The sequence below is a fragment of the Palaemon carinicauda genome, chromosome 2 (assembly GCF_036898095.1).
Source record: "Palaemon carinicauda isolate YSFRI2023 chromosome 2, ASM3689809v2, whole genome shotgun sequence".
NCBI classification, from domain to species: domain Eukaryota; kingdom Metazoa; phylum Arthropoda; class Malacostraca; order Decapoda; family Palaemonidae; genus Palaemon; species Palaemon carinicauda.
The window spans coordinates 32,676,876-32,690,720 of record NC_090726.1 but is presented as its reverse complement, the minus strand read 5'-3'; the positions used below and the strand labels follow the sequence as shown (position 1 = coordinate 32,690,720).

General features: G+C 37.6%; 1 protein-coding gene across 2 annotated transcripts in view; it reads right to left on the bottom strand.

The window, feature by feature from the left end:
- Nmdmc (NAD-dependent methylenetetrahydrofolate dehydrogenase) overlaps nucleotides 1-13,845 on the bottom strand; it is a 140,676-nt gene that overhangs the window by 10,239 nt on the left and 116,592 nt on the right. For both annotated transcript variants that reach the window (XM_068354466.1, XM_068354461.1), the window contains exons 6-7: nucleotides 684-785; nucleotides 261-494 (exon numbers count right to left, since the gene is read on the bottom strand). In XM_068354466.1, the coding sequence (XP_068210567.1) occupies nucleotides 261-494; nucleotides 684-785 (336 nt within the window). The remainder of the gene's footprint in view (nucleotides 1-260; nucleotides 495-683; nucleotides 786-13,845) is intronic.

Here is a 13,845-nt window from a genome sequence, read left to right as displayed (position 1 = left end):
TCCTATTATCTAAAAAAATATTCCTAATAACCATCGTAGGAAGTCAATGCAAATGAAATTTCTTGGATTTACAATTTTATAATCATTGGGCTCATTCCAAACTAGCATTGGTAATGTATGAAAAATCAGAATACCCTACTTATCCATGAAGAAATTATTTTCTAATTCTATCATCAAACTTTTATGTGTAAATTTTCAAATGAACTAACTTGGAAAAGAAATATTATGCACAACTTTGAAAAACTTCGTCTTATACTTACTTTCAAAATCACAATCTCCAACCAACTTTGCTTTACCAGTGACAGGATCTTTAATTCGATTAATCCCTACATCTAAAATAGCACATCCTGGTTTTATCATATCGCCAGTAATAAGTCCAGGCACTCCAGCGGCAGTGACAATGATATCTGCTGTTGCAGTAAAGACCTTCAACTGGTCCGCTGGAGTATAACGGTGACAGATAGTCGTAGTTGCATCTAAACCTCCAGTTGCACCTTAATGAAGAGAAAAGAGAAGGTCTAGGATACAGCTAGGAGAAAAGTTTCATATATACAATCCAAAATAAAACCACAAAGATTTAAAATATTAATATAATCACTAAACATATCAGATAAGAATCTCTCAGAAAATAAATTCAGATACAAAATAACAACTTGTTCAATCATTAGACTGCTTATACTCACCATCAGGACGGACACCATCACCATGTAAAAGCATTGCCATGGGCATGCCTACATTTTTACTTCGCCCACACACTACAGCATTTTTACCGTAGGTTTCGATACCTGTTTTAAAAAACAAGACAAATTTGCCTGTTTAGTGTTTGGTTAAGGTACCTCTGAATTTAATCATCTCTCAAATAGAAAAATGTACTCATCATACTTTAACATTTTTCAACTTCTATTAGGCCTATTATTAACAAAATAAAAGTACAGTATATTTGAGGTATTTTTTCTGAAAATATATTTTCAACTTCTTGCACTAGTCTAATAAGGTTTATTGCAACTGGTAAATGTATAAAATTCATTTGCCATAATTCAGATAATTAAAGATGGACAAAATCCAAGATTGAACCAAGATTTTCATAGTACAGAAAACATTTTATGAGTAAGTAATGAAATCATAGTGAATTACATAAATCAGTGTGAATTATATTTATTAATAAATTTACAGAAATGTACCAAAAGCACACAACCTCAACAACAACTAGCCTCCTGAGAAGACGCCTTTTATTGCTTTCCTTTTCTTACACTGTATAACCATTTCCTCTAGACTCCCTTCACTTACAGCTAAATTCTCTGAATTTGTTTAATTTTCTGATCAGTTACAGAAAAATCCTTCATGTGAGCTCTTTGAAAGTCAACCCTTCCAAATCAGTACTGTAATTTCATTTAATTACATGATGGTAATAACTTAAAGCTGGACACAATGGAGAGAGGAGAGTTCCTTTGACCTGGACAGCACTGTTTTCACTTAGCTGTCAAGTTAATTTGTCTTTACCTTGTTATAAGATAAAATTGGCTATACTGTACATGTAATGGTAATAATGATAAAAAAATTGAGTTTTAAAAACTACAGTAGTTTTTCTTCAAATCTATATGATGCAATCATATTAAGTGATTTAGCAATCAATTTTTTTATAATACAATTCTCAAAAAAGTAGCTGAAGGTCTTCCTAGATTCTCACAAGAAAGGCTTGGACTCTACGAACAGGTATTACCCAATTATGCAGATGTACATATAAATAATACCTAAAATGCAACCATTTATCCACCTGCTTCATCTACAAAAACTTAAATTTTGATTGTAATTAATAAATAGGCTTTTCTCATTGCTTATTCCCAGAGAATTCTTTAAATTTAATGTACACCATTACAGTGTAGTTTACTAATTTTACAGTATCAATGCAGGTATTTGTTTGATAATGGCCAATATGCGTTACACATACTGTACAGTACTGTAGTTCTTATTTGAATTTTGGGTTACAATTATTTTCCTGGTCATACAGTATGAGCTATTCTTATTAAATATTAATTAGACGAATTATCACGCTGGCTATATTATAAGAGTTTGCAATTATGCAATTAAAGTACCTTATGTCAGCTAAATTGTACAATTCCCATACCATTTAAATGTTCCCTAACATTAATTTAAATTTTTTCCTACAGATCAAAACTTATCCTTTAATAGGAGTGTGATTTCAGCAAAGCTAGACTCCTAGTTGTTAAAATTTATAACGAGATGTCAGTATTGTAGGGTAATTCAAACAAAGGGAATAAGTGATGTCAAGAGCTTGTAAAACTCATCACTATTGAAAAGAAGGCTGAACTTGTATGTTGTCTAAGGTCGAGGTATGTCAATATCATTACTATCCTGATACAATTAAATAGCCTAATCTTTCTTGGCTTGCTATAACAGTTGAACCATTGAAAAATGGTTTCCCATCAGCAGTACTGAGAGTGAAACGTGCTATTCACAACAATTATTCAAATCACAGAATTTCCCCGACAACAATACAAAGGAATGCGCAACATAATTCCCGTGCACATTCCAGGTAATAACTGTAAACTAAACCAGGGAAAAATATTTAAAAACAATATGTTAACAGAGCAAGCTGAAAAATATACTTAATAATGCAACAACTTGGGCTTACTACCACTTACCACTTGAGGGCTCTACTCATTTGTTAATGGTGTGTATTGGTTGAAGTGAATGAAAATGGGAAAAATCTTTAAATTCTTAGAATTTTACAGGTAAGTGTCAATCAAGCTGGGCAGAAGAAGCAATAGGAACATCAGGGGAAATTCATAGAAAAAATCCTACGTAGGTTTAACCTTTGGAGTTATCTGGTAACCAGGAGAAATACTATTGTAACAACCGTGCCCACACTAACTTGAATATGGCAAGAAAATGCCAGTTAGTGGAATGAAAAATACAACTCCACTAAAACCATAGTCTTTTATCATAGCAAATAATAGAATTTATTTCAAACAAGTTTTCATATAACAAATCATAAATTGAGCTATCACATAATATAAACTTCACATTCTTATGATTGGAATACATGAAACATACCTAAAAAACATGACTACAAAGGGAGGAACATATGTAGTTCAAAGCCGAACAAGGGACAAAAAAACAATAATTACGTCTTTAACTAAACTACTCTGAAAAAGTGCAACCTTCAACTTTGATTAAATTGTGAAGAAGCAACAAATAGATAGGGCTAAAAGAGGGCTAAAATACTGCGAAGGGCTGCATCCATAGCTTACATGCAGTTCAAAGTGTCATAATCAATACCAATACCTGCACCTGAAAAAAGTATAGGAGAGTTTTACAGAAGAAGGTAAAAGAAAATTAAGCGGTAAGCTGTCTTCTCCGCTAAATAAAGAGATCTAAAGAATGCTCGCTAAGTGAACCTTGTAGCCTCTAGGTAGATCAAACATACTACTAAGGTTGGGTTGTCACTCACCACACCTAATGCATTACAAGAAATTGACCTCCTAAAGACCTTTACTTCTCAAAATATTGGTGTCTATAGAGTACAGTATTGTAATACAATGTGGGCTTTCACCTTCCAATCAACTTCCCATAACCCTAATGTTTACAGTATTTATCTAAAAAATATACACCTTCTGTAATAGCAGAGACAACTATTCTGAGTTTAGGTTAAGTAATGTCATCCCAATCTCGAACTTATCTTCCATGGTGATTTATTTCCTTTTTTTTTTTAACTCGCTGTCATCATATGTCTTATGCTTTGGAGTCATGATAAAAAGTATAAAGTTATGGGGATAAATTACCAAAAAAGCAGAGGAAATGACAACTAAGAATACATATCCCTGTCCACAGGCACAGAGGCATCAAAAAGCCAGAAGGGCATCCCAACAGCAACTGAGGGACATCCACAAGCTATATTTTTGCTCAGACAATGCATTACTCCATTTTCTTCTGTCACTTAAATAAGACGTTGATTCAGAAGTTTGTAACAATGACATGAGGATTAGAGGTAAAAAAAATATTTTTTTTATAGTTTAGGCGAGATGTGTTGTATTTACGAGACCGCTGTAACCCAAGGCCCCATTGTACATAAAATCCATCTATATTAAGGATCTCACTTTGTGGATACACAGATCCTAGAACACCACAAATCAAGGTAAACTAAATAACAGTCTCTTCCACCTAATCTCATTCTTTATGTTATGGATTTACCTTAGGTAAATAGTGTTTTGAAATAGGACATAACAGCAAGTCTAGCTATACTGCTGACAATAAGATATTTTCTAAAATTCATATTTTAATGTTTGTAACAAGTTCTTCACACTACCAAGTGCATACAATCCTTAGTCTGTGTATAATATACGTATATGTTCACCTTGCTATGAACAAGCCCCCCAAAAACCATGATAATCCATAAAAGGTTAATAACAGCCCCATTGCCCTACAGCCCAGATTGTTTCAATTTTCTAACAGATCTATTCCTATTTACAGTTCAACCAGTTTTTGAACAGATAATTTTACATTTTCTGTTCAACACATTTCCATATAATAAAAATACAAAATTGGATTATACACAATGTGCAAATGAAATACAACGACAATACAGCAGCAGAGGAGTGCTGACTAGCTTTTAACTATCATCTTATAAGGCTAATCCATTTGTGTATGCTTGAATTTATTGGTATCTTTATGTTAGTGTCCTTACTTTTTGTATAAACATTCAACCATTCATTACCAAATCTATCTCATCTCAGTTATATTTACAAGTACTTTACTGTACTTCGTACCACCTGTGTGATTGCATCTTATCATTTACATAATGTTCTTTATTCTTACTACAGTGCAGTACTTAAAATATGCTAAAAACAATGAATTTATCATCACCAAGAGGTTACCCAGTCGCAAAACTGCATCTCCTTATTTTTACAAGAACCTTTTACAAAGGAACATTATAATCTTGAAGTAAAAGCATAAATGAACACCTGGACTTGAAAGGAATAAAAGATGAAAGAGTTCAAGGAAGAAGAGTGGTGATAATAAATTTGCACCTAAGTCCATAAATAAAAATCCAAGGAACAAAATACTATCACAGTAAGTTACTTGTCAGGTGTGTTGGGAAAGAGGAAGTTGTCATAAGAAGAAACTAGTCTGTGTTCTAACTGACATTGAAAGGCTACAAAGAATTTCAGTTTAATGTGCATCTGTCACATAGTTTTGTAGTTCCCTCATCTACTTAGAGTCAACGAGGAAACTATAAAATAAAGAAAATTTAAAACAACAAAGTATCCATTAAAGCACCCGGGTAAATGTCCCTAAAATAAACGCAGATAGAATTATAATCACCACAAACACAAGAGAGCAGAAAAATACCACCATCATGAGTTAAGAATTTGAACTCAATGGCCTGGTTACACAACCTCATAATTCTAGAACTTACCTAAGTAAACAAGCCAAGGTACTTGTAAAACAAAGGTTAGAATTTCAAAAAAGTTAATAAAATTTCAAATTGCTATACAGGTATTAATTAGGACATGATGAACCATAAGGATAGAGTGAAGTATAGTGCATCAATTGAGAGGCCATATGCCAATGAAAGTTACAAGGCAGTGGATAGCACCTAAATTAGACAGAACTAAGGTTGAACACTTTAAGAAACATAAGACATCTTTACTGGTATAGAGTAAAATTATAGCAGCTATAATTTCTCATAAATAACCAATTCTGAAGAAAAAAAAATGTGAAAATCATGAGAAAAATAGCAAACTATACAATATTATACTACAGCTATCAAATGAACAAAATAACTAATCCTTCATCTTAAATTATATAAGCAGGTAACAAACTTAACAGCATCAAGGTGGTTTTGATATCTAAAATCATAAGCAACCGACAGCACATATCAAAGATCAAAGATAGATTACAAACCAAAAAGCTGGACCATAGTAAATATTTATCCAACCACAATTTTCTACACACTATTTAAAACTATAGGGATAAAATGTGCAAAATTTTGGTTTAAGCATGTGTCAAAAATAAAGGAAAGGTAGAGGATATTCCAAACTAAAACAAAAATAAAACACATTCTTTAAAAACAAGACTTTCAATACAAACCCATTATTCTTACATCCTATTGCATGCATCATTTGAAATCTTAGGAATATTGCTTCACTGTGGAAGAAAAATAGTCAGCTGGCTCTGGTAGGTTAGTACACACATATATGACCCTTTAGGTCCAGGTTGATTAAATAAATTCTTTTTTGTAATTTGATCTACCTGCCACATAGTTGTAGGGTCAGGATGAGGTAAGGAAAAAAAAACTGATTTTGAGCGAAGCGAAAAATCTATTTTTGGGTGAGATAGCCATGTCGTCCTGATGGAAGGTTCCTATAGGTAGCTTTCCAAGGGATATTTGGCTACAGTGATATTCCCAGAGAGTTAACCTTTAGGTCTCCAGAATTCTAACTCCGGCCGCGAATATCCTTAAAATTTCTCTTAAGGATATCGCATAATATCAGGGAACGTATATCTTGATATGACACATAGCAATCTTCACCCCGAATAGCGTTTTCATTTCGAGGGGAAAGAGTGGCAAAAATAGAAGGGGAGCCGTTATCAAGGTTACCATTCCTCCCATACTACTATTGAGTATCTAGATGGCACTGTATCTAAGATGGCGCTCATTCCTTGTAGCATTGAGCATGGTGCTACAGATATAGTAATTTTGGGAGGGATCCTGCCAAGGCCCTTTTCTATAGAAAAGGAGGGCGGGTCCATCAGGATGACATGGCTATCTCACCCAAAAATAGATTTTTTGTTTTGCTCAAAATCCGTTTTTTGGGCTCAAGCCATGTCGTCCTGATGGAAGTTTACCAGAGAATTACTAGAAAGTACTGTATCTGTGGATTTTTATAGGTGCCTTAACCTTGGGACAATTTTTCTATGGTCATCCGGACCACTGAGACAAATGACATTGCCGTTATCCGTCATTACCACTAATCATGGACAATGTTAGTGCTTCCTGCCCCTGCAGGGAAGAGTCATACTAGACAGTAGAAAAGGGAGCTCAAGGTTTGCATATATTGTATGAACAAACATAAGTATCCACTAGAAATACAAAAGGTCTCACGGTTTGTATATGTTGTCGGGACAACTAAGTGTCAACTATATTTATTGTTTGTAAGCATGCAATAATATGAGGTTTACTTAAATAAAGAAGTAAGAGAACTCTGGCATATTTAATGTGCTAATTGCAGGGTGAAATAAGACGCAATTACACTCTAATAGACATTTATTTCTAATAAATGACCAAATGGAATAACGAGTGTAACGTGTTAAGGGAATTATACGTACAACTTATACAGAAAATATTTTTCTCCCTGAAAGGGAAGAAATTATGAGTGCCACTCTAAATTTGAAAATTTTTGATAAATTTTCGTAATATAATTTCTGTAAATGTTGTATACTATCAACACTGTGTACTATGTACACACGGCACAAGTGTTATCTGTATAATTCCACACCTGAGACTTTGAACAGTCTTAGTGTCACCATGGTGACACTCACTTAAAAGGTATCGCACTGGAAGTGTCAACAACTTTTCACCCTAATTGATAGTCCCAATCAAATAACTGTTCATCGCAGCACTAGACGACAGGTTTTAATACACTACCTGCCGCCACCACATAATGCTTCAGTTCGTGGACTTGCTTTGCGTAGTGTTTGTAGAACAAACTGGATGATTTCCATCCAGTATATGAGTGAAGACGCTCAAAGTCCATATACTGAAAAAAGTTCAGTGATGAAGCAATTTTTCTCAGGTCATGACCTGCGGGTGTACTGTCAGGATCCGCTCTGCGAATGAAGTAGGTGAGCTTCGCCCTCAGTTGTTTTAGGGATAAGTTTGATCCTGAAGTTTCTCCTTTGAAGAGCTGTCCTCCCCTGAAGTCTGAAGTTCTACGAAGATAGACCTTTAGACACTCTACTGGACACAGAGAGACATCTTCCCTCAAAAGGCACATTCTCCAGGGACCCCATCTCTTAGTGGGTAGCTCGTTCTTGGCGAGAAAGGCTGGATCAGGAGAGAGATTCAGTTCTCCCACTTCTGTGAACTGAATGTGGCCCTCATTTCTTGATAGGGCTATTTCACTAACTCTAGCCCCTGATGCTATAGCGAACAGGAAAATAACCTTCTGGGTTAGATCCTTGAGAACAATCTTCATTGTTCACAGATGAGGCATAATGTAGGACCTTGTCCAAAGACTATGAAATGGGCTTCGGAGGAGCTGCAGGCCTAAATCTAGCGCATGCCTTTGGGATCTTGTTAAAGATTTCGTCCATCAGGATTGCCGCCACTTCCACACAAGAGTGAAACAATGTTCCAGTATCGGCGCCATCCTACGTGGCAGAAGAATAACTATTCTTCAGCCTAGGGTCTGCCGAATCTATCAAGTGTAGAAGAAGGCGGCAGGATTGCCGCTGCCTCCATACAAGAAAGAAACAATGTTTCAGTATCGGCAACATAAGAATACTATTCTTCAGCCTAGGGTCTGCCGACCAGGACTAGTCTTCCAGACCGCAGGGGAGAAGGTGGCGGCATCATATTACACTTCAGGTGCGGCCTAGGGAGGCTTAGCCTCCTATGCCGGCAGCTGTAAGCCGGCAGGGGAGTGACTACTCACTCTGCTGCTCTGCCGCCGGCAGAAAGACTGAATACTCTGAGGTTCTGTCGAAAACCAAAGCCAGGATCTCGCCGGCAAAGGTGGGAGACAGAAAACCCTAGCCTAGTCAAGCTAGAGTGAACTACTCTATGGCAAGACCAGATAGGGTTGCCGCCTGCGCCGGCACTCAGAGGGAAGGAGGGATTACCCTTAAATCTCCACCGGAGACAAGTATCGAGTTATATAATTCTAGGAGATGTACTATCTCCCGTTGAATCAATAAAACGATACACGAAGGTAAACGGGGATAACGTCAAAAAGTATGCAACAGCGCCTAGGCTAGGTAACCCAGCGCGAGACGACATCTCGGTTACCTAATCGCCGAAACTCTAATGTATACGATCGACAAAAGGAAGAGGAAATTATACATAAAATATATATCTTTACTAATATAATTGTGCCTAAATAGCTTTCATAATTTATTAATGCTATTACAACCGGGAGGGTTGTTCTGCTAACTAAATAACACCTGCATAACGAACGACAGCACTCATGGCGCCTCCGGTGACAGGCCTGGCTCCTTAACACAATAAATTACTCTAATTTCACTGTGAAATAGGAGCTAAAGAATAAATACTCAACTTTCCAGTGGCAATAGAAGCTGGAGATTGCATATTAAATCTTCTCAAAAGCGATCAAAACGTTAGATCAACAGGGAACACCACCGTGCAAAATCGCTAGAAAAATAGGAATGAGCGCCATCTAGATACTCAATAGTAGTACGGGGAGGAAGGGTAACCTTGATAACGGCTCTCCTTCAATTTTTGCCACTCTTCCCCCTCGAAACGAAAACGCTATTCGGGGTGAAGATTGCTATGTGTCGTATCAAGATATATGTCCCCAGATATTATGCGATATCCTTAAGAGAAATTTTAAGGATATTCGCGCCAGGAGTTAGAATTCTGGAGACCTAAAGGTTAAGTCTCTGGGAATATCACTGTAGCCAAATATCCCTTAGAAAGCTACCTATAGGAACTTTCCATCAGGACGACATGGCTTGAGCCCCAAAAAAATATGGTACTCTTTCACATAGCCTAAATAGCAGCTTATGTAGGAGGGACAATGAGCTGCTTGCAATTAGGCAGTAAGAAAAAAAAGACCTGAATCAAAATGGGAGGCCTTTGGAAAAAGAGGCATTAAGGAACTCCAGGGCTCAAAAGGAATGGGTGATCCAGAACTGGATTAGATTCCAGTTACTGAATTGGAGGACTGTACAAAGGGCTATGAATGATCAAAAAGTGCAATAACCTCTTGAAAAAAAGTTTCAGAATTTGTACACCATCAGGAACTTCAATTGAGATGACTAAGCAAAATATTCCGAGAAGAACCTTGTCCATCCATAATTGTTGGGACGAAAAGGAATTTAGAAGGAAAATTATTCAATATCTCGTGGATGGTTTAAATCATGAAACCCGAGGTTCAATCCTGAAAACTCATTAATACAAAGATGGAATTTCAATTTCAGGACATGAACCTGCCAAGTTAACTCCAACATCTGAGAAGTTATTTGTAACAATGAACCAAAAGAAGAATTTTATTCCGTATCTCATAGTGGTTTCAGAGAGGCACAGACTAGGAGTACCTCTCTTAGCACTAAACAGTAATTAAATACTTATAATCAACTATTTATCAGAAATTTTCCTCCTAAAGCAAAAAACCAAGGCAAAGAAAACAGCATAGGAACAAACCCTTTAAAATCCACAAAAAAAAAAATAGGGTTTTATGTAATCTCAATCATGGGAGGTTCAAAACGAATTAAATGTAGACCACGAAACATGCTTGGCTGTGAAAAAAATCACAAGGCTCTAACAAGGAAAGGATTCAATAGGGTATAAGTTAAGGAATCATGGAAGACAACCTACTGGCCTAATAGAAATACAAGTGTACTGCTGAAAGCATAAGTATCTTGATCTCACAGAAAAAACTATAAACAGGAGGAGAAAACAAGTTCAAGAGAAGAATCACCTGATGTAAAGCAGGACAGAAACATGTGGTACAAAAGCTGCCCAATAAAACCTCACATGAGGTAAAAGAACTAAGTGTATGGCAATAAAGAGGAATAGATGAGATAGCTGCTAAACAGGAGCAAGCCTGGACCAAGATGAGGAAAAAAAGTTGATTGCAAATGCACTGCCATTAAGGGAAAGCATTGTAGATGGGTGAATAGAGATAGGAACCTAGAAAAAGAATGGGAGATTAGGAGTGAGACTGGCAGTAAGAGGGATGGGAGGCATAAGTGTTTCAGATGCAGATGTAACAGGGACAGGCAAATGAATTGGCACTAAAAGTAAAGAGAAGAGAGGCTGAAATGGGGAAACTTTGGGTGATAACTAGGACTAAGAAGAACCCGCAAAAGAGGCCCAGCAATAAATTAAAGAGCTACATTTTGTAATGAACATAAGAATGGAAATAAGGAAGTCCAGCCACAATATTACAAATTTTAAAAGTAATTTGTACTCTTCTTAACTATACAAACGTAAGTCCTTAAAAATAGGGTCTTCAGTGGAGTTGGAATAGCAGTTGAATTTGTTAACAAGGTAGTTAGTGACAGGTCGTGCACATTGGCGAATAGCTCTGCCCATTTATATGTTGAATATTCTTCACATTTGACCTTCGGCTCAGGACTGAGAGGGGTGGTTGAAGTGTTAAGTTTAATTTTAAAGGTATCAGGTTTGTATAGCTACGAATACAAATTACATTTAAAATTTGTGGAAAGTTTAATTTTAAAGGAATCAGGTTTGTAAGCTAGGAAAAATACAAATTACTTTTAAAATTTGTGGGAAATTTAATTTTTAAAGGAAGCAGGTTTGTATAGCCAGGAAAAATACAAATTACTTTTAAAATTTGTGGGAAGTTTAATTTCAAAGGAATCAGGTTTATATAGCTGAAAAAATACAAATTACTTAATAATTTGCCATTTATGCCATATACATACAAAACTTTCGTCCTTTAAAATGAGACTCCATGATGGGTCAAAAGTTCCCAATAACCAAACTGGTTGGCTTTACTTCCCCCCTAGAAGTGTCAGTCTATCTGGTCCTCTACAGAAGTAAATGAGCAAAATCCCTTCCCCAAAAGGGGAGAACAGTCCGGAATTATATACTTGGCATATGATGATCACAGGGTTGATACACGTACCATCATCTTCCCCCTCATCAAGGGAGGATGGGGGAGATACTTCTTTGAATTCTAAAGAATGAAGCTTAGATGTGTAGCTTACCAACATAAAAAGAGATTCAATGTTTAACGTTATGATTGCTCCATCCCAGGAGAGGGAAAGGAAAGATGAAGACCCAGACATTCTACCTTCCATCCCAGACTTGCATATATATGTTACTATAGGCAAAATGCTTCTTGGAAAAAAAAAAAAAAAAAAAAAAAGTGTTCCTCAACACCTCTTCCATGGTTCTGCCAGTGGTAAGGAAGAGGCACTAGCACGCAGGCCTGAGGTTTTGGCTTCTCAGATAGTAACTTCTCCACCAAATCCTCGTCTTGAATAACTTGGAACACAATTTTCTTGAACATCCCTTTAACCTTTGTAAGGCTATAGTGATTTTAATATTGGTAGACTGGGTGAAAACACTATCAGTATGTGAGAAAGGGGGCCAACAGTCAAGAAAATGTAAAGTACTGCATAGTATGCAACGGTCCAAATAGGCACTCCCTATCCATGGCTCATCCCCGTGACTCTGACAGCCTGCCCTAAGGCCAGACCAACAACTCCTACGCATGGCACGGTATCAGCAATTTTATCTCCCTCATCTCTCGTTTCCACCGCCCTTCCTAGACGGATTAGGTTGTGTGGCTTGAAAAAACTGTGCAAGAACAGGCTTCTTTCTGGTGGAAGAGGCTGCAGGCAGTCCTAGCCGGGGTCTAGAAAAGCCTCCAGCGGCCTTCCTTGTACCTAATCCCGCAGGCATGGCCGAACCCAAATTTGACCATACTGTAGATCCCTTCAAAGGGCCAGAGCCCTTGATGGAAACTGTGAAGCAGTACTCCACTACTGCCTGGAAGGACTCTTCAAAATAAGACACGTGGCTGCCTGCATCAAAGAGTTACGGAGCATTAGAGCTACCTCTGAACCAACTTGTTTTGAGAATAAAGACACCAAGGTATCCCTCTTCTTCAAAACCCAAATGCCCACTGGTCTGCAGACTGATGTGCCAGAAAGGTCACTGTCTCACCACCAAACAGTATGGGACTCTTGTACTTCTACAAAGACTTCGGGGTTGATAACCCTGTTGACTTTGCAAAATACGTCAACATACCCAACCACCAGAAGACATTTTGGAAGGAGACCATGGCAGACAATTCTATGGCTGCCAACACTTTGGCTGAGAAGCACATAACTTCTGACTTGAGTCTGTCCAAGGAGAATATGGCCCCCTTAGTGAGCACACTGATGGGTCAACCTGAGGAGGTGCCGACGGAACCTTCTCTGACATAGCCTTCTCTACCTCATGAGTGTGGGGAAGAAGATCTTGTTTGACTAACATACAGTATCTGATAGTCTAACTCAATCCAGGGTCAAACTAACTAGATCTGACCAAGACAGCTCCAAAGCTGGCCTAAACCTTTGAGAACGCTGAATTCCTGATTAATGACCAAAGCTCTCCATGAAGGTAGAGCCAAAGTTGCCCCATCCAGTCTATTACACTCATCAATGAATGCAAGACTGTCAATGAAGAAACTCTTCGACTCCAGATTGTCCTTTTTCGTTGGTAGTGGGACAAGGTCCAGTACCTTATGGGCAGATGAATCCCAAGTACCCAGTAAGAATAGTGGGTGTAGCAGGGTGCTGTGGAGATCCACTCCCCCCATCCTCGGAATACAAGCGATCCGACGCAATGACAGATCCAGCAACGTATCAGGGGCTGATGATGGAACAGCACGGCCAACAATAGTGGGAGGAAATATCTCAAGCAGTGATCCCAGCAGACAAAGAAAGAGCAACCTGTACTCTTCCCTTTGCTGATGGCTGGGGAAAAGGGATCGGTCTCGTGCCAATAAGCATGATTACTGGTCCCTCCACCGACCTTGGCCATCAGCAATGACAATCTCGTGTGGTGCCAACCTCTCAACACATGGTACCAAAGTACTGCAATTACAGAAAGTAGCAGCAGTCCAC